Consider the following 20,818-nt stretch of genomic DNA (forward strand, 5'->3'; position numbering starts at 1 on the left):
TTCTGCTTTTGTTTGTCGAGTCTTCAGTGTCTATAAGCCTGGGTTTTGATTTTTGTGGTTATTTCAGCCTGAGGAGATACTCACTGTCACTAATCATCATTGAAATACGAATCAAATCTACAATGAGATTCACACCCTTTAGGGTGGCTGCTATCAAAAAGATAAAAAGCATTGGCAAAAATGAAGAGAAGTTGAAACATTTGTGTTGCTGGTTGAAATGTACAATGGTGCAGCTACTAGGGAACATAGTATGAAGGTTTCTAAAAAAATTAAACACAGAATTACCATATGATCTAGCAATCCCACTTCTGGGTATGTACTCAAAAGAATTGAAAGCAAGATTCCAAAGAGATATCATAGCGGCATTAGTCACGATGGCCAAAAGATGAAAGCAAATCAGGAGTCTACTAACAGGTGAATGGATAAACAAAATACAGTATATGTGCATAATGGAACATTATTCAGCCTTTAAAGAGAAAGGCACTTGTGACACAAAAACAACGTGGATGAACCTTGAGGACATATATGCTAAGTGAAATCAGGCAATCACAGAATGACAAATAATGTATGATTCCACTCATAGGGTACAGTCAAATGCCTAGAGATATAAAATAGAATGGTGGTTGCCAGAAACTGGAGGGAAGGGAGAATTGGTAGATGTTGTTTAATGGGGACAGAGTTTCAGTTTTACAAGGTGAAAAGAGTTCTGGAGATGGATGCCGGTGATGGTCAAACAGCAGTGTGAATGCACTTAATGCCACTGAACTATACACTTAAAACTGTTTAAGATGGTGAAGTTTTATACATGTATTTTACCAGAGTAAAAAAAATTGTGGAGAAAAATACTATGCAGTATTTTTATGCATACCCCTAGCTGAAAACCGCTGAACCAGACCAGCAATATAATTGTTTTATACTGAAGAATGGTTATAAACTTTAATTTTTATCATGTAATTCTTTAGGGATTCAGTATTGAGTTTTTGACATCTAAGAATCACTAGTTATATTTTTGAATAGTATGAGAAAAGTATAGATTCTGGGTTTACTTCTATCAATGCTAATTAAAATATTAAGCATATGTTTAGGCTATATTGAGAAACAAAGGTAAATTATATACATGTTTATATTTTTCTGCTTGTCCTCATGTTTTTCCTCAGGATAGAAAAGTAAAGGAAAAACTTGCTTGTAGAAAACGCCATCTTTGGAGACATCCTGTCTAGATCTCTATCTGCTTATTCTTCAATTTCCTTGCCTCCCCACAGACTTCTGACTATAGGAACTTCAGGTTTCAGTAAAATGTAAACCTCTATATTAAAGAAATAGCAGACTAGCTTTGCCTCATATAACTACTCCCAGCTTCCCATTTGAATTCTAATGATGATATAAAAGACAGAATCTAGAGGCAGCTTTATAACAACAATAAGAAAAAATGAGCATGTCACATCATCAGTGGGGTGAATTGAGAAACATAATTTTGCCTTACAGACCTCATGTTCCATTATCTGAACAATACAGTGACCACAAAGAGGGAAGGGGGAAAAAATAACTGACTTGGATTCTTTCCAATGTCTACTGCACAAACCAGAAAAGCAAGGGGTATTCCTCCAACTGAGCCCAGACTTACTTCTGAACCATGCAGAGCTGAGTTGGGTATTCTTTTCACCTCTCTGCCCCCATCACTTTCTTTACTTCACGTTTTATGCAGAATATACATAGAATATTCCATATACAAAGTAGCAGAGAGGAAAGGGTACCCCACTGGCATGGTCAGCCACCTAACTAAAGCATTTGAGAGAGGGGTAAAGGCAGGAAGATTATCGGATTTAATTATGTTTTCAATTGTACTGTGTATAAAGACAGACTACAAATTTGTCTCTGATTCTTCAGCTTAGACATAAAATTGGACCAGTAGCAAGAAGTATGCATTTCAGATTGTTCTGGGACAGACTCAGATACTGGCTCTTAAAGTCTGGATCCAAGAGGGGACGTCTGCCCACAGGCACACGATAATGACATAAACTAAGAATTGTCTACCTATCCAGGTTGTTGGCAGTTACTCTCCTAGATTGATTGTCCCCCCTTAAGAACCACTAAACACGAAGATCTATTTGGAACCCATGAAATAAGGAACTAAAGAAAAGGATGCTTTGAAGACTCCATGTAAAAACAGATTTCAGAGAAATCTGAAATTCCAGTTTTCATTGAAAAGTAACATTACTACTACTCTCCAAAAATGCTCAAGGATGTAACCAACCTCTCTGAAACATGAGTAGAACCTGTAAGAGGAGAGTAAATTTAGAATTAAAAGGCTAGAAACACAGAAGAATAGCTGAAATAAGGAGAGAAAAGGGAGCCTACAAATGTATTACCAGGGATTTATAAAGCTATGTTGAAAGGAGTAAAGATAAGAAATTATTAAAAATTTAATTAAATACATGATGAGAGAGACACTTGAGGAGCTCTCTCAAAATGAAGGAAACAGATAAAGAAAAGGCTATGAGAGAAAGAATGCTAGAGATGGTCAAAGGTTGGAAGGTCAACCAGGAAATTATCATAAGGAAGAAAAGATACTAAGAGAAGTAGAAGTAGATATCAAAGCTAATGTATGTCCAGCTAACTGAGAGGTGAATTTAATTTTTTTAAATAAAGAAGTAGAGACCTGATTATAATCATTGGTAGAGGGGCAAAGAAAGTAACAAAATTCTAAAGTTCTTGTCTTGCATGTGGAAGATAAGAGAATAGAAGCAAGAGTCGAGAGTTTGGGAGTTTTGTTTGTTTTGGAGAGTTAGATGGAATAATTATGGATGTACGGGTGTGAGAGGCAACCACTGGTAGAATTGTGCGTAGGACTCCTATGTTTTAAATCTCAGAGACTAAGAGCAAAGACAGAAGTCAAAGGAAAAGGAAGTTCCCAAATTAGACAGCATAAAGCAAAAACACAAAACTAGAATAAGCATGTCAGTTATGAGAAAACATGTAAGTGGATTAAATTCTTTAATAAAAGCTAAAATTCCTTTTTTAAAGTGACTACTTAAACTGTATAGGGTGGGGCAAAAGTCAGTTTACAATTGTGAGCACATGAAACAGAGTTTCCTCTTATATTATTTGCCATACGACGAACAACTATAAACCTACTTTTGCTCCAACCTCTATTGTGCTCAAAAAAGCCACAAAACAAAATGGCACAGAAAGGTTAATAATTAAAATATAGAATTTAAATCTAGCACAGAGTCCTCCCAAGAGCACACCCACACCTTTTCTTCCCTCTCAGGCATATGCATCTCCTAAGTTTCCCCATGAGACTTGCAACCAAGAAGCTGTAGGCAGCAGCAGCTCATCCCAGGCTAGCCCCTGAACCTGTCTCCAAGGCCCCCTTTTCTCTGACTTCCCAGGGAGCCAGAGCAGCCCCTCCTAGGCTCTCACCTGTGCTGCTTCTGTTGTAAGCCCTTCCCTGTTCCACTGTCCCCAGCTTTAATAAATATACTCTCAAAATAAATAAATATATATAAAACAAAATATAGAATTTATATCTGATAAGAATAAACAAAAAGAAAGATGACAATATCAATACCAGAACAAGATTTTGAGGACAAATTTGTTAAACAGCACAAATCATATTTTGCCATGTATAATGCATAGTTTTGCCCCCAAATTTTTGTGGGAATAATAAGGGTATGCATTATACATTGGTAGTACTGATTCTGTATCTATATAAATGTTTTTAATTTTTTTATTTACACTTATGCATTAAAAGTATAACTCTAGAAAGCAATAACAGTATCTGTTTGCAAAATAATACCCTGGAATATGATGATCAGTTTTGTTTCTAAATTTGAATAAATTAGTAATTGAATTAAAAAACTAGAATGGAAGATTTTTTTCTTGAAAATTTGGGCCACAAACATGGGTGTACATTATACACAGCAAAGTACAGTACTATATTAGCTAAAATCCATGCTAAAGACATAAAGTTTATAAATAAATATATATAAAATAGCATAGCATTACACAATACAAATTTAACTCTTAGGTTAACAAGGATAAACAGGAAAATATTTAAAGTATAAAACTTACACATACAGCTGTATGTCTATAACAAACAAAACTTACAAAATACCACTGAGAATTTGATACAATTAATAATTAAATAAGCAATCACTACATATCCTAAACTTCATACCCTGCTAATAAGCCCAAGCTTTCCTGCCACTAAAAAAAATTATTCTGCTATCTCTAAGTGTTCTTGAGAGCAGATATTGTAATAGTGATTTTTCTGATTACAATGTAATTAATAACAAAATTTCTAATCAATCACTGAAAACTCTTTTGGATAGAATAAAAAGTTCAAAGAGGAAATAAAAACCTCAAATGTAGACTATTTCAAAGAAAAAGGAAAAAACTCCATAACCAAGTTTGTAGGTTGAGATCTAAGCTGCTTTTTAGAACTAACTTAACCCTCTTAAGAAGATTGAATATAAATGAGCCATACATTCAAAATAAGTTATGAAAAGGAAGAAAAGCAACCTCTTGGAAACCAAAAAGGATTTAATAATAATTCAAGAAAACAGAAAAGGAGCAGAACTGATGCTGCAATTCATCATAATATATGGTTATTTGGGAGTAAAAATGCAAATTATAAAGATGCAAATCAGAAGATGCTCTGATACACAGGAAAAATATGGAACAGTACTAATAGTAATAATCATACTTGAAGTTTGCTATAAGGGATAGAGTTGTTTTCAAAAAATTAGAGAAGACTTTATATGGTTGTATACTAATAAACATGAAAATGTAGATGACAGTTTTCTGGAATGTTTAAATTTGGAAATAAAATTGTATTAAATCCAAAAAAGCACTTTTAATAATCTGTTCTAATTCAAAGACAGTAACTAGATATATAGCCAAACATTTGCATGAAAGTATGGTAACACCACTTGAGAATAAGGACCATGCCCTTAGTAAGGACGTACTCTGAAGCCAGATCCCGGGGAGAGAATCAGAGCTGTGTAAACGTCGCTGAGACACCAAACCTCTCTGCACCTAACTTCCTCCTCTGTAAATGGGCACTGTGTATAGTGAACTGTCCATTTCAGCTCATAATTTAGCTTTATAAACATGTTATCTAAAAACTAAAGCAACTCTGATTTCTTTTCACATAAAGACACACTAAATATGTAAAATTGAAAACTATTGGAACCTGAAACAAGCTGCACAAAAGCTGAGAATTTTGACACTTTAATGGACTCTATTTAAATGTGTTAGAAAATACTTAACAGAGTATTAAGATACAGGAGTAAAGAATAGTGTTTTTTTTTCCCTTCAAGTCAGTCCTAACATTTAATGGAATAAGAACTGTGGACTTCGATAAAGTATAAGGATAAAAAATGCTCCTCCTGAGTCATATCCATACAGCATGATTTCAGTTTATGTTTTGGTGTTATATGCATAGTATATGACTCTAAACCAAAATGTGTATGTTCTAGTGTTGTATGTATCATATATAACTTTAAGCTAAAAATAAGGCTTTTTAATCCAAGCTGTAATACCACCATCAAGGGTGATGCAGTTTTTGTCAAAGTCTGAATACATATAAACATTTCATTAAATTTCTTCCCACTGACAAGAACTAAAGCCAAGTGAATAAATATTAGGGATTGAATATAATTGTTTGGATATATGACACTCTGAAGAATGCACTAAAATTATGGGGAAAGTTTAGTTTAGAGATCCATTATACAATTACAAGTAAATAATTTTACAATCATTTTATATTATTGATGCTGTATCTCAATATTAGGCATTTTTAAATGATACTAAAAATACTGTATTCTGTTAAATAGTCAAATTAAGAGTTTCATGCCATTTTGATAATTAGTTACATGATCTTTATCTGAGTCTAAATTAAACAAGCATGACATAACTGTCTTTTATATCCTTATTCATTAAAAAATTCAAGTAAATGTAAATATGATTTTTTAGATGAAAAGGATAATTCTGTTAGACCTAATGGTTCCTTCTGAAACAATATTTTATTACAGGTAAGATTTTATACACCACAGAAAAGAGAACATACTGAAGTAGGAGAACATACAGAAAAAGAGAACACATGCTTTTTCAAGATATCTGGTTTCATTATATTTGAAACTTTATTTTACATATAAATTTTTTGATTTCAAATCAAGAAATCTAATTTTAAATAATCACTTGTCAACAGGCATCTGGGCATCTTATATGCAGTTTTTATGTACTAATACTGTTAAGCATAATCAGCTTACAGAAATACCATTTTGGTTTTGCTAATAAAGACTAAATGAGAGATAAAGACTAAATGAATTTAAATATATCATAAATTTATCTCCGAGTAGGCTTAGAATCCATTTTAAATAGTCATAGCAGTAGAAAATGTAGTTGCCTCATCACGTTAGTTGCAGTAGGCTTGGGTGATGAGGTTGACCATGGTGCTGGAGTCTGCACATGAGCTTATTACTTTGGGTTCTGAAAACTTGCTTTATCAACCTTAGGAAATGAACTCCCTATTAAAGTGTTTAATATTGCATAAGTGAAAACTTTTCTTAGCAAATCAGTCAAGGCTATGAAAAAAATCATTATTCTTAGCTGTTTGCAGAGGATAAAAAAAACAAACCACATGTAGATGAAGGAAATCTTGTCTTTCACTTTAGCTTTTATCTGCTTTTCACCTTTTGTCAATATCTTAGATTACTTCCAGGAAATAGGTATAGCTGTGGAAGTGTCCCTGTCAGACATCAAATATTCTTAGAAACCTTACTGGTGAGTTGTTAAGCACATCCCACAGGAACTACGGAGGTAGGAGGATACCTCAACAAAGACATTCTGGTATCTAATAAACTATAACTGTGACTGACACTGTGTCATAAGACTAAATATGCAATTATAACCTTTTATAATGATATAAACTTCAGGGCAATAAACTTTTAGAACTAAAAGAAAACCTCAGAGATTACTAGCTAAGCCTTTCATTTTTTGTGTGAAGAAACCAACCCAATGCAGCCAAACTAACCAACAGTCTGTGACTTCAGCTAGTTAACTATAGGACTAAGACCAGAATTTCTCTTTTCTGATTACTAATGGAAAACGTTCCCAGAATACTTTCTTTAGATAAATTAGAAAAATATGAAAGGATGGACACATTAAGTATACAAAAATTTCCAAAAGAGTATTAAAGAAATAATTGAATGTAAGTGTGTCATAAATTTGACCTAAGATCATTATGCTAGTAAAAACGAACATGATTGAATTAGTTGGTTTTATTACTAATTCATTTAATTTTACATTCTGAGAAAGGCGTTTTAAGACTGATTTCGATGGTTCAGGTCATTTTCTTTTCTAGCTGTGAGGGGAATTTTATGTGTTGCCTTTTATTCATTCACATTAGCATAAGTTTTCCAACTCACCTTCATTGATTAGATTAGAATGTTTACAAATAGCTATCATCGTACCTAAGGAATTGAAGTCATTTTTTAAGAAAATTTATGAATATTTATGCTGTTTAAAATACATTCCATTTTTTAAAAATGTACATATAGGATAAAATTTATAATTACTATTTATTTCTAAATACAATTTCTTCAAATAGAGAATTCATGAAAAATTATATAGATTCTAGGAAAAAATCTACAATTATCTTTTATACTTATCTTTTTCTAAAATATAGAAAGTTTTATTCCATACTAATTTTTAAAGTAATATTTTGTTATGTTTCACCATGCTGTTTTCTTCCCGTTTTTTATTGCTGTTCAAGTACAGTTGTCCCCCTTTCCCCACCACCACCACGCCCTGCACCCCAGCCATCCCCACCCCCCATCCTCAATCCTACCCTCCTTTGACTTTGTTCCTTTATACATGTTCCTGACAACCCTTCCCCCTCCCCCGCCCCCATTATACCCTCCCACCTCCTCTCTGGTTACTGTGAATTTGTTTTTAATTTCAGTGTCTCTGGTTATATTTTGCTTGCTTGTTTGTTTTGTTGATTAGGAATTGAAGTATTGAAGAATTTTTAGTCTCAGGGATTTAGGAGCTTGCTAGTCAGTGGCTTCCACAAATGACCAGCATCAGAATCACGGGGGAATTTGTTAGAGTCTCAGCTTTCCCTTCTGTATACCTGGACCAACAGAACCCAAATCTGTATGAACAAGACCCCAGGTGATTCTGTTGCACATTCAAGTTTGAGAAGCACTTAGTTAATAATTTCAGAAATTGGTCATGTTTCTTGCCATTTCCTTCTCTGTTCCTTCCTTGCCTGCCTTTTTTCATCCCCACTCATACTCCCCAAAAAGGAACATAAAATATCAGCTTGTACTTTAACAAGCAAAAAGTTCAGGTCCAAAGTGCACAGAAGGAAGGAGAGATCTATCTCCTCATTCTGAGATGGCATGGGGACTAGTTGATTCATTATACCTATGTATCTTGGGAGTGTTTTCAGCACCTAACAGATCTACATTCTTTTTTTTTCTTCTATATCCCCCCAGTCATATTCACATTGGTCCCTGCTCCCAAAACCAAGGGTGTATAACTACATTAAGAAGCAAAGTACAGGAGTTAATTATACAGTGTTGAATTTACAGAGGGTAAGCCGCAAAGCATCAAAGCAGGGACTGTCTGTTCCATTTAAGGACAGACCAACAAAGGATTTGTTCCTGGTTATATAACACGGGTGCCACAGTGAATAACAGGCATTGTGAGGCAGAGGAGAAATGCTTGTGATGAAAACAAAGTAAAATACCTAAATGCAAGGCTGCATATTCAAAACTGACTCTGGTGAGTTTTTCTTCTAGTGAATGAGTGATTTAAAGTCTAGTGTAGTGATTAAGAGCTTAGACACTGAGCTAAACCTTTGCTTGGTTCAAATCCCAACTCATTTACTTCTTGGCTCATGACTTAGCAAGTTACTTAACCTCTCTAACCTCTTCATCTGAGAATTGGGGGGAGAAAACAACAAAACCTCCCTGGCTGGTGTGGCTCAGTGGGTTGAGTGCTAGCCTGTAACCAAAGAGTCACTGGTTTGCTTCCCAGTCAGGGCACATGCCTGGGTTGCTGGCCAGGTCCCCCCATAGGGGACGCTCAAAAGGCAACCACACATTGATGTTTCTCTCCTTTCCTTCCCTCTCTAAAAATAAATAAATAAAATATTTTTAACTTTCTTTTTTAAATTCTTGTACAAGAATTCTTCAAGTACAGTTTTCTGTCTTATATTCCTAGCCCTGCCCCCCACAGTGCTCCCCACCTCCCTCCCATTTCCACCCCCCACCTTAGTTATTGTCCATGTGTCCTTTATACTTGTTCATGTGAGCCCTTCCCCTTTTCCCCCTATGATTCTCTCCCCTCTCCCCTCTGGTCCCTGTCAGCCTGTTCTGTACTTCAGTGTCTTTGGTCATATTTTGCTTGCTTGTTTGTTTTGTTGTTTAGATTCCTGTTAAAGGTGATATCATATGGTATTTGTCTTTCACCGCCTGGCTTATTTCGCTCAGCATAATGCTTTCCAGTTCCATCCATGATGTTGCAAAGGGTAGGAGCTTCTTCTTCCTTTCTATAGCATAGAATTCCATTGTGTAAATATACCATAGTTTTTTGATCCAGTCATTTACCAATGGGCATCTAAGTTGCTTCCAAGTCTTGGCTATTGTAAAATATTTTTTTTAATTTTTTTTTAAAAAAGGAAAACAATAGAACCTACCTCACAGGGTTATTGTAAATAGTAAATGAGAAAATCTAAAAAATACTTAGCACAGTGTCTGAAACATAGTACTTGGTAAGTGTTAGGGTATATTTATTTCTTTGTTCATTGATTTAGTTACTCATAAAGATTCATTTCAGCAGTTTCCCTTGTATACTATAGCATTATTTGAGGTGGTTTGGGGGGGATTTGAATATGGTCTGTGGCCATGACAAAGAGTTGGATCTTTAACCAGAAATTTTCTCGAGTGTCTGGTGATCCTCTCTGGGATAATAAATACTGTGTTGGTTATGACGGTGGTAGTAGTGGTAGGGAGTCCAATGAAAGGAAATGAGGAATGTCATACAGTCCCTCCTGAGTTGTGAGAAATGAGCTATATATGTACATAGAAGAAGAACTCAACAAACAATTCCAAAGCAGCATATTCATATGTGGAAAATTATGCCCTAAAAATTAGGATGTTTGGAGTGACTGAAAGGGAATCATCAGTATTGGTCATGAACAGGTTTTATTTTCTTTAAATAGAAAATAAAGTGGTCTAGTAAAGAAGGAAGAAAAGGAAGAGAACAGATCTATTAGGCAAAACTATACTTTGACATACACTAAAGATTTTTTTAATCTCCTCTTTTAAGCATAGATACTTTTGAATCTTGATTTAGAAGTTATTAGGCCCCAGCAGGTGTGTCCCACCTGTGGCCCATGGGCTGCACGCAGCCCAGGATGCCTGTGAATGTGGCCCAATACAAAATCATAAATTTACTTAAAGCATTATGAGATATTTTTGTGATTACGCATCGCAGTGTATTTAATGTGTGACCCAAGGCAGCTCTTCTTCCAGTGTGACCCAGAGCTGCCAAAAGTTTGGACAGCCCTGCAGTGTGCAGTGTGGATATTGATATGGTTAGAATATCTGCCAGCCTTACCCTCTCTTTGTGGTTATATAAACATAGAATGCAGGCAAGATGGTGACATCATGAAGGGTGCTAATCAAATAGTATTCTATCATTTCACCGTTCCACTTTATGTTGACTACTTTTTATACTTTCAAAGGAATTCAGGCTTTAGAAAAAATAGGAAAGTAGAGGAAGCTTAGAAATGTTTGATAAAACAGCTGTAAATCAGGTGTTAAGATGAAACAAAAAACTTGAGGTATGGTACATCTTGAGGAATTTAGGAAGGAAAGATGGCTTGGAAAGATGGTTTAGAAATAGTCATGTAGAAAACAATGTTGGTTCCTTGTCCTCTATTCCCTAGGGACCCCGCTGCTCTCTCCGTGTCCAGAGCAGTTTTAGAAAGATGCTTCTGTGTACAGGTCTGCAGAGGTGGGCAAGGAAGGGACAGGTAACTGGGCTGGGGAGAGCGGGGAATTTGGTAGAATTGGTAGTGGAAAGATAGCAGAACTGCATTCACGTTTGGGAGAAAATAAAAAGACCCTGAACTAAGACCATGGCAGTAGGGTAAAAGGTAGAGAGAGTTTTCAAAGGTCACTTGTGAAACCGTCTTGTCATGGACATCTTTAAAATGGAGGGGGAAAAACACTCTTCTGGAATAAATACCCAGGGCCATCTCTATTTCTAGAAACAAGTAAAAATCAGCATCCATCGGGGACTAGATAAACATCCTTCGAGGGCCTGGCCAATACTCTAAGCCTGAAATCCCCTTCAAATGCTTGGGTCACAGCCTCTGGGCCTCCGTCTGTGTGACTTTCTTTCTCTCTGCTTCTTTTCCACAGTGCCCGTGTACGCCAAGTGAGCAATGCTTCAACAACAGGAGAGTAAGTTGCTTGAATGTAAGGGGGTTTTTTCCCTTATCCTTGCCCACTTATTAAACAGGAAAAAAAAGGCAATTCTAATGTTGGATAGTATTGGAAGATTAATATAATAAGCAACCAAATGATTTGAAAACTACACAAGAGGAGAGCACTAAGTAAGAAATATTCCTATTTGATCTTCTGTCATGGGGGTGTGACTAGAGACAGCTTTATCATTTCAACATGAGATTTTTATTCATTTCAGGCTCAATATTTGCAAAGCAGTCTGCGTGCTCTGAGGGTATGATGCAACAAAAGATGCAATTAAAGGTTAAAGTTTAACCCTGCCTTTACGTCTTCCTTTGTTAATTTTAATCAGCCTCCATTTATTGCATGCCTGCAATATGCCAAGTACAGTGTTAGGTGTGTAAGGTCAAATGAGCCTCGGGCTCAGCCTTGAGGCTGAGGAGCATAGAAAAGAAAGCAACACATCATTTTTCCAAGGACAGCGGCAGCACTTGGTTAATTTTGTCCATCACGTGTCTTTCCCTCCTAAGGCTACCAATTGCACTTTGACTAAACTCTAAACCTCTGTTACCTGTGCTTGCCTACCTATCCAGCTACATTGTTCATTTTGCTTCAAGCCCAGGACCTTCTGTTTCTGGCGAAGGCCAACCATATACTCGTATTGCCTCAGAGCCCTTACACTGGTTGTTCAGCCTGGACATTCACTTTCTCATCATTCGCCTTTTTGTTCCAATGTCTTCTGACTCCAGAAGTCATCCCTGACTACTCACACTCTCCAACCCTGTACTCTATTTCGTAGAAAATGTATCACTATCTGAAATTTCACAATCTGTTTATTATGTCTCTCTTCAAAGCAATGTATATGTTGCCATATTTGTGGCTGTACTCCTAACACCTAGAAAGATGCCTGGCATATATTAATCACTAAATAAGTATTGGTAAATAGTCCATTGCCCCAAGATTTTCCCTGCTGAGACATGGGTGGGCCTTTTTGGAGACTCTTCCATCAACAGGGGCCAGATGGAGGAAGAGAGGAAGACGTGATGTGATGAGGAGGAAAAGAATTAGCAGAAGCATTAATTGGTATGAATTTGGATCTAATAGAATGAATTTGGATTATTTTTCTTTTTTGTTAGATGAGGAAGCAATCGGAAGGAGAAATTGACCTCTTACTAACCTTTCGGAATTTTAAAGAGATTCTAGAATTATACTAAGATTGATATGTTCTTGCCTGCTTGTTTCCTGATAACCTTTATTTGTTATATGTTTCATGTAGTTTGGAAAAGGTGTGGGGTTGGTCTATATATACATATTATGTACTCACATTCCTATGTCCTACTATTAGTAATCTTGAATCATTGGGACAAGGTCTTCTAAATATAAAAGTTCTAATGCCCAAGTTAGACTATACTTGTTCATTGTCTTGAAATTGTTTTAATGAAATTACAGCGAGTCTATTATAAAACTATACTTGAAAAATCTAAAGTTCTTAAATTTCTAAAATCCATTTCATTTGAATGAATGTATTTCTCAATCTGAACATTTAAAAATATATATGTGGTTCTTTTTTAATTTTAATGGCTTTACTGAGATATGAAAAAACTACACATATTTAATGTATACAATTTGATGGTTTGGGTGTGCTTCTTTTTTCAAATGGAGGAAAACACTTTGAAGAGTATAAATTTAGAATTTTTAGTGTCAGCATATTCAAAATTACTGTGTTGAGGAAAGGTTTAGATGTATTGAAAGATTATCTGGCTTTACAAATGCTGCCTTGCCCTGGCTGGTGTAGCTCAGTGGATTGAGCATGGGCCTGTGAAGCAAAGGGTTGCAGGTTCAATTCCCAGTCAAGGCACATGCCTGGGTTGCAGGCCAGGTCCCCAGTAGGGGACACATGAGAAGCAACCACACACTGATGTTTCTCTCCCGCTCTTTCTCCTTCCCATTCCCCCTCTCTAAAAATAAATAAATAAAATTAAATAAAATAAAAAGTAAAAATGCTGCCTTATCATGTGTTCTTTTCAGCCCCTGGGCTTCACTATTTTTCTTAGGTTTAATGAAATAAATCTATTCTTTTATCTGCAGTAATATATATTGAGGTGTTTGTATGAGTACAGCTTCAATCATATATATATCACTATTTAACTGAATAGGTTCAGAAAGATTTTGCTCTTCTGCTATGAGCAGTAATTGTTCTGGTGAGGTGTTCTTTTGTTAATGGCATTACTCCCTGTGTAATTTTATCTCAAAAGAACTTTAAATAGATAATAGGCATCATAAAATTATTTGTGCAGGTTTTCTTTGTAAGTCATACTCTCCTCTGCAAAACTGGTTTGAATTCTGGAAGAAACTCACCTTTTTAAGAATAGGTCCATTATTATTCTATGAGGAAAAAAATCTTTCCTCATTCTGTCTTATATTAAATGACCTTATTTCTTGACTGCCTCCTCTAAGTGTCCTTAGACTTGTTGTGAGCGTTTCAGTAATCCTGGACTCACGAAGAGGAGAGACACAGTTATCAGATTGGTGGGATTTGTTCAGTTTAGTTTTGTTTTTAACACACAATGCAAATATTGTTGAGGTGAGTGCCTCATATACTATCTTTTCTCATGAAGTTGTGGTAGGTCTTTCATTAGAATACCAATATTTTCATATTTATGGGCACATATTTTTAAAGGCAATCACTGATAAATTTGATTGCTTGAATCATTCTGTATTTTTTTTTTTTTATAAATAGAATCTTAGAAAGAACTATCCGGTCGGCCGTAGAACAGCATCTTTTTGATGTTAGTAACTCCGGAGGCCAAAGCTCAGAGGACTCAGAATCTGGACCATGCCCAGCACCTTCCACCACATCCGCCCGACAGCGACGGCGCCCATCCAAAGAGCAGGATGAAGTGCGACGCGGCCAAGACATGTGAGTGATGTTGGTGGTATTTGTTTGCGTTTTCTCTTCTTTCAAAAATATACACCTGAGTTTGTCACACTGCCATAGTCACTCCCATTCAGTATTAAAATTAAAATTTTAAAAAACGTTTATTTTGACCATTCTAAATTTAGCTAACATTTTGAAATTCATAGGTGTTTGAGTAAACATTTCAGTTTTGTCTTAATTTGACATGTTGTAGGAAGACACCTCTGATTTAATATATTTCATAACTTCTTTGTGAATATCTTATTTCAAGGAATCCTGAAAAATGGAGTAAATTGCTAGATGCCTGTCCAGAGGTGTTTTTTCTTGTTAGAGAACATTCAGTTGGCTCTTAGACTAGCATATGAGTCAGCATATTTTCCTACTATATTGATCTAATTAAATACTAGGATATCTCTCTATTACTGACGGTTGATTATGTCTTAGTATAAGGAAGGTTGAGCCTAAGTCTAATAAAAAGGGGAAATACTTGAGTTATTTATTATTATAATGAGTATTTTTAAGGCATTCCCACTGCATGAATTTCAAGAATAGTATTACAAGGAACTTTATTCTCAATTAAAAGGTTTGATAAATACAAATGAACAATTATTGAATAATCATGATTTAAATTGTCAAGGAAGATAAATTTATATGTAATAGATAATATTCATATATTTTCACAAAAGTTTCAGGATTGTTATCTACTATAGCATTTAGGCACTATGTAAAGTTATTGTCATAACCTCATTATTACATGTCAAGACTAAACTATACCCCAGTCCCCATCATTCTTTCTTACCTGGACTTATACTCTACATCAAAATCTTTATTAAAAAAAAGAAAGAAGACTTCTTGTTGCTTAAAGGAAAACACAGAAGGTAAATGGAATAAGTGAATTTCATGCTGCACAGCACTAAACTATTGTATTAACACTGTAATTTTAGAAGTAAGGCAGTATCATTGGTATAACCGGCTAGCTTTTCAAGTGACATAAACAGCACTTTTTTTCATATTTATTGAGCAATAATTGACATATATCACTGTATAAGTTTAAGGTATAAACAGTGGTTTGATTTACATATATTTTGATAAAAATGCCAAATAGGTTTAGATAATCAGAACTTCAAACAATAAAAAACATTTGTGTTGGAGCTGGTGAAGAGGACAGACTGCTATAATGTTCCCCATAGAAAACAGAAAAAATATGATACAGGAGATTTAGATTTTAAATTAGTTACTGACCGAGCTTTATAGGCAGTGTTTAGGTATATGATTAGTTTGTGGACTGCTTATATTGTCTTATATGGCAAGTACAAATTATCCATTTAACATTGTTCTTACCCTCTGCCTCATTTTTTGCCAAATTGCAGGAGCACTTCGCATTTTTAAAACACCGTTAGTGTGTCACAACATCATGCTTTTCACCCACTCTCTTCTTTTGGACAGAGGGGTAGCCAGCGGAGGTTGGAAGTAGCAGTGAGGCCGGCAGAGAGAAACAGACAGTGGTAATGGTGGCACTGAGTGCATGGCCTCAGGCGGGAGGAAAGCAGTCGGGCAAGGTCAAAAATGAATAGAAGCTAAACAAGGAGATCAATATGAAACACAGGGTAACCTCTCCTGCAGATTTACATATAGTTTTCCAAGTCCAAGGATATTTCTTTTTCTTTTTTAATAGACACAGAGAGAGAAACGTTGATTTGTTGTTCCACTCATTTGTGCACTCATTAGTTGTGTCTTGCGTATGTCCTGACCGTGGACTGAACCTGCAACCTTGGCCTATCAGAACAATGCCCTAACCAGTGGAGCTACCTGGCCAAGGTTAGGGGAGGCTCTCTCCTAAGGTGACCTGGGGTCACTATCATTCCTTGATGTTCCTTCCTCAACTCCCAGCCTATACTGAACCACTTCTCTGAGCTCTCTAGGTCTTTGGAAAGTGAGGCCCTTATCTCTCAGGACCTACGCCTCCTACTTTTTCCCCCACGAAGGTCTTTTTATGTGTCCCCAGGAGATGCACTAACAAGGCATCAATTGTGAGAAAGTTGAGAATTATTATTATAGCCTATAGTAAGCATGCTTTTCTCAATATATGCTTATATGTAGTAGACTCTTTATCTAACATTTTCATGAGGATTTGCTTGAAAAATTAGGAAATGTTAACCTAGACTTAACTATATATACCATTTAAAACTGTTAGCCCTAGCCCTGGCTGGTGTAGCTCAGTGGATTGAGCGCGGGCCTGCAAAGCAAAGGATCACAGTTCGATTCCCAGTCAGGGCACATGCCTGGGTTGCAGGCTGGTTCCCTGCAGGCCAGTTCCCAGCAGGGGACTCATGAAAGGCAACCATACATTGATGTTTCTCTCCCGCTCTCCTTCCCCTCTAAAGATAAATAAATAAATAAAGTCTGTAAAAAATATATTTAAAGAAAAAAAATGGTTAGCCCTATATAATGGTTAAAAATCTGATGAAAAATAGGATTTTTTTTAAATTACCATCTTTTATTTTGCCTCAACAAATCAGAGCTGCAGCCATATTTTTTTTTAAATTCTTGAAACTATTGGTTACCATATTTTAAGATGACATTGGTGAATCAATACAGTCTATACTAAAGTTATCATAGCAGATTTTTGAAATAAGCATACAGAAGTTAGAGTACATTAATATATACTTCATTTTAGTGTACATGATTTCTTATTTGTCTAAATTCATAAGGAAATATTATCAGGTTTATATTATTATTTGCTACAATAAAAGCATAAAAACTTAGACAATATATTTATTACGTGAAAGGGTGCAGTTTAAAAATTTACTGTCTGCTGGGTGCATGGAAATGTTGAATCTTAGTGATAGATATATGAAAGTTCATTGCAATGAATGAAAATTTCATAATAAATATTTTTTAAGGCAAAGCATAATTTTAAAATGGTTTTAATGTTCTAAAACATGATGAACTGGAAAAATTTTTATTATGTACATATCATATTGAATTCCTACTGAAAAGTAAGAAAAGCATGCTATGTTAGGGAAAAAATAAATGGTTCGGTATTGCTGGAACATTAAATGCATACGTAGGGATAAGGAGGAAACTCTGAAAAAAATAAAACAAGAGATCTAGATAGTAAAAGTGAGATGCCGCAGAGATCTAATGTCAAGTCATAGGTAAGCGATGTCAGGTGTGATTGAAATCTCCCAGAATGTTGCAGGAAGGAAGGAATTGTGTACCAGTGCTCCTCACACTCACATAGGTCCTGTGCTGAGAGGCATTGACGCACACAACAGCAAAGGCTTTCCTCTGCAGACAGGATTTCCACATGAACATACCTGCACAATCAGATTTTCATGTATTTATTTGAATAGGATTTATTCCAGCCATTCATGCACTATTCAAAAACTTCTAAAGTAAACTTTGTACCATAACAGAGTACCACAAACTAGAGAGCTTAAACAACAGAAATTTATTTTCTCACAGTTCTGAGACTCTGGAAGTCCAAGATCAAGGTGCTGACGGGGTTGATGAGGCCTCTCTTTTCAACTTGTAGATGGTGCCTCCTCACTGTGTCCTCACATGGCCTGTCTTCCGTGTGTGTGTGTGTGTGTGTGCTATTTAGACACCTGTTCTACCAGATTAAGCCCCCACCTTCGTAACCTCGTGTAACTTTAATTACCTCCTTAGAGACCCTACCTCCAAATACAATCACATTGGGATTAGCACTGCAACATATGAATTTGGAGAATTCAGTTTATTCTATAGCAGCTTTAAAATGTAAAACCCTCCATTAAAAATTTATAATTGGATTTATAACCCAGAGTGAGGAAAAATATGAAGAGTGACAAGAAGACAGAATTTAAATAGTAAAACAAATAGTTTTGAATTTCAGAACAAACTCCTCTCACCATCCACAGCAGGCACTGCTCTTGGTGCATGGAGGGGCGATATCTGGGAATATTTGCATGAGTATATCTGCTGGCATGTTAGTGCCTGTCAGCTCTCCTGAATGGCTTCACTTATTTTATGTTAGGATTTTTCTGTAAATGTTGCATGTATCTTTTGTATAATTTTACTAAATCTATGTGTTTTCACATTAAAAGTTGTATTAAAAAGTAAATTAAATATGGAATATTAAAGATAATACAGTATCACTTTGAAAATCGTATAATATTAATTCATAATTTTGCTCCACTATAGTTCATGTAAGACTATGAATTTAGATTATAGAATAAATATTTAATGTTGTCATTCATTTTTGGATATGATTGAACTGATAGTAAAATATGGTCATCTATTTCACTCTTTAGGGTTCCTTTATTTTAAGATATAGCTTTGGGTGCTTAAGAAGGTACCTTTAGGGTCATCCCATGAAGAAGGGTAAAATCCCATTCATTAGTACCTTCTCGGTGCTGCACTGATGGTTTAATTTGCTCTATGATGTAGTAAAAGACAAACAACCAGCCAAGATGGAGGCATAGGTAACAACCCCTCCCCCATAGAAATGCTTCACTTCCTCACACAACCAAAAGAAGGGTTACAACCAATTTAAAAAACAATAAACAACCAAAACTATCAGAAAATCAAACTGCATGGAACTCAACGACCAAAACGTTAAATAAATACTCATCTACATTGGTAGGTAGGAGAGGCAGAGACAGGCAGCCAGGTGGAGAGGACCCACAGCAAGGCAGCAGATCCTGCAGGTGAGGACGGGGCTGTCTGACCGGGAAACGAAAGACTCAAAATAGCTAGCTGTAAAATCCTGTGGGGGTTGCAAAGGTGAGAGAAACTCCCAGTGTCACAGCAGAGTTCATTGGAAAGTGGGGCTAGAGCAGAGCAAGAGAGGGGCCTTGTTCCCTCTCTGACCCCTCCCCCACAGACAGTGCCACAGCGCAGTAAAGAGGGTTGCCCCATTCTGACAAGTACCTAAGGTTCCTCTCCTAACAACATCGTAGGTGCACCAAGACAGAGAAATATGGCCCAAATGAAAGAATAGAATGAAACACCAGAAACACAGCGAAGCACAAAGACAATCTGTCTGATACAGGGTTAAAAACACTGGCAGTCAGGATGCTCACAGAATTGACTGAGCTGGGTCACAAAATGAAGTAAGAAATGAAGGTTATCCAAAATGAAATAAAAGAAAATATACAGGGAATCAACAGTGAAGGGAAGGAACCCAGACCTCAAATCAATAATTTGGAACAAAAGCAGGGAATAAACATCCAACCAGAATAGAATGAAGAAATGAAAATTCAGAAAAATGAGAAGAGGCTTAGGAACCTCTGGGACAACTTTAAGTGCTCCAACATTCAAATCATAGGGGTGCCAGAAGGAAAAGAGGAAGAGCAAGAAATTGAAAGCTCATTTGAACAAGTAATGAAGGAAAACTTCCCCAATCTGTCCAAGGAATTAGACTTTCAGGAAGTCCAGGAAGCCCAGAGAGTCCCAAAGAAATTGGACCCAAGGAGGAACACACCAAGGCACATCAAAATTAAGTTACCCAAGATGAAAGATAAGGAGCCAATCTTAAAAGCAGCAAGAGAAAAGGAGACAGTTACCTACAAAGAAGTTCCCATAAGACAGACCATCAGCTGATTTCTCAAAAGAAACCTTGCAGGCAGGAAGGGGCTGGAAAGAAGTATTCCAAATCATGAAAGCCAAGGACCTACATCTAAAATTACTCTGTCCAGCAAAGCAATCATTTAGAATGGAAGGGCAGATAAAGTGCTTCCCAGATAAGGTCACCTTAAAAGAGTTCATCATCACCAAGCCCTTATTATATGAAATGTTAAAGGGACTTACCTAAGAAATAGAAGAAGATCAAACACTGTGAACTGTAAAATGACAACAAGGTCACAACTATCAACAACTGAACCTAAAAGACAAAAACAAAAACTAAGCAAACAACTAGAACAGGAACAGAATCACAGAAATGGAGATCATGTGGAAGGTTATCAGCAGGGAGGGGGAGGGGGGAGAATGGGTGAAAAGGTACAGGGAATAAGAAGCATAATTGGTAGGCATAAAATAGATAGGGGGAGGTTAAGAATAGTATAGGAAATGGAAATGCCAAAGAGCTTATACATATAATCCATGGACATGAACTAAGAGAGGGAATGCCGGGGGGAGGGGAGGTGCAGGGTGGAGGGGAGATAAAAGGGAAAAATAATTGGGAAAACTGTAATAGCATAATCAGTAAAATATACTTAAGGGAAAAAAAGACAGACAAACATTTTGCTAAGTAATTTAATTTTGTGGAAACTTCTTAAAAGGGAATGTTTAAAATACCTAAAGCAAACTATTCCAAGAATGTGAAATAAACTTAATTCTATAATTATGACATTTATATCTACTTCTAAAACTAAGTCATGAAGCACCTCTAGTAGTAAGCTTACATCCTGGAACTCCTTGCACTGGGAAG

The 20,818-nt window shown here is 36.1% G+C and overlaps 1 protein-coding gene across 1 annotated transcript in view; it reads left to right on the forward strand.

The window, feature by feature from the left end:
• Window positions 1–20,818, forward strand: part of FAM13A (family with sequence similarity 13 member A) — a 281,967-nt gene that overhangs the window by 201,850 nt on the left and 59,299 nt on the right. The window contains 2 exon segments of the mRNA XM_037046120.1: window positions 11,445–11,486; window positions 14,230–14,409. Of these exon segments, the coding sequence (XP_036902015.1) occupies window positions 11,445–11,486; window positions 14,230–14,409 (222 nt within the window).

This window comes from Sturnira hondurensis, unplaced genomic scaffold, assembly GCF_014824575.4.
Source record: "Sturnira hondurensis isolate 20B ecotype Veracruz unplaced genomic scaffold, ASM1482457v3 Scaffold0004998, whole genome shotgun sequence".
Classification (NCBI taxonomy): Eukaryota; Metazoa; Chordata; class Mammalia; order Chiroptera; family Phyllostomidae; genus Sturnira; species Sturnira hondurensis.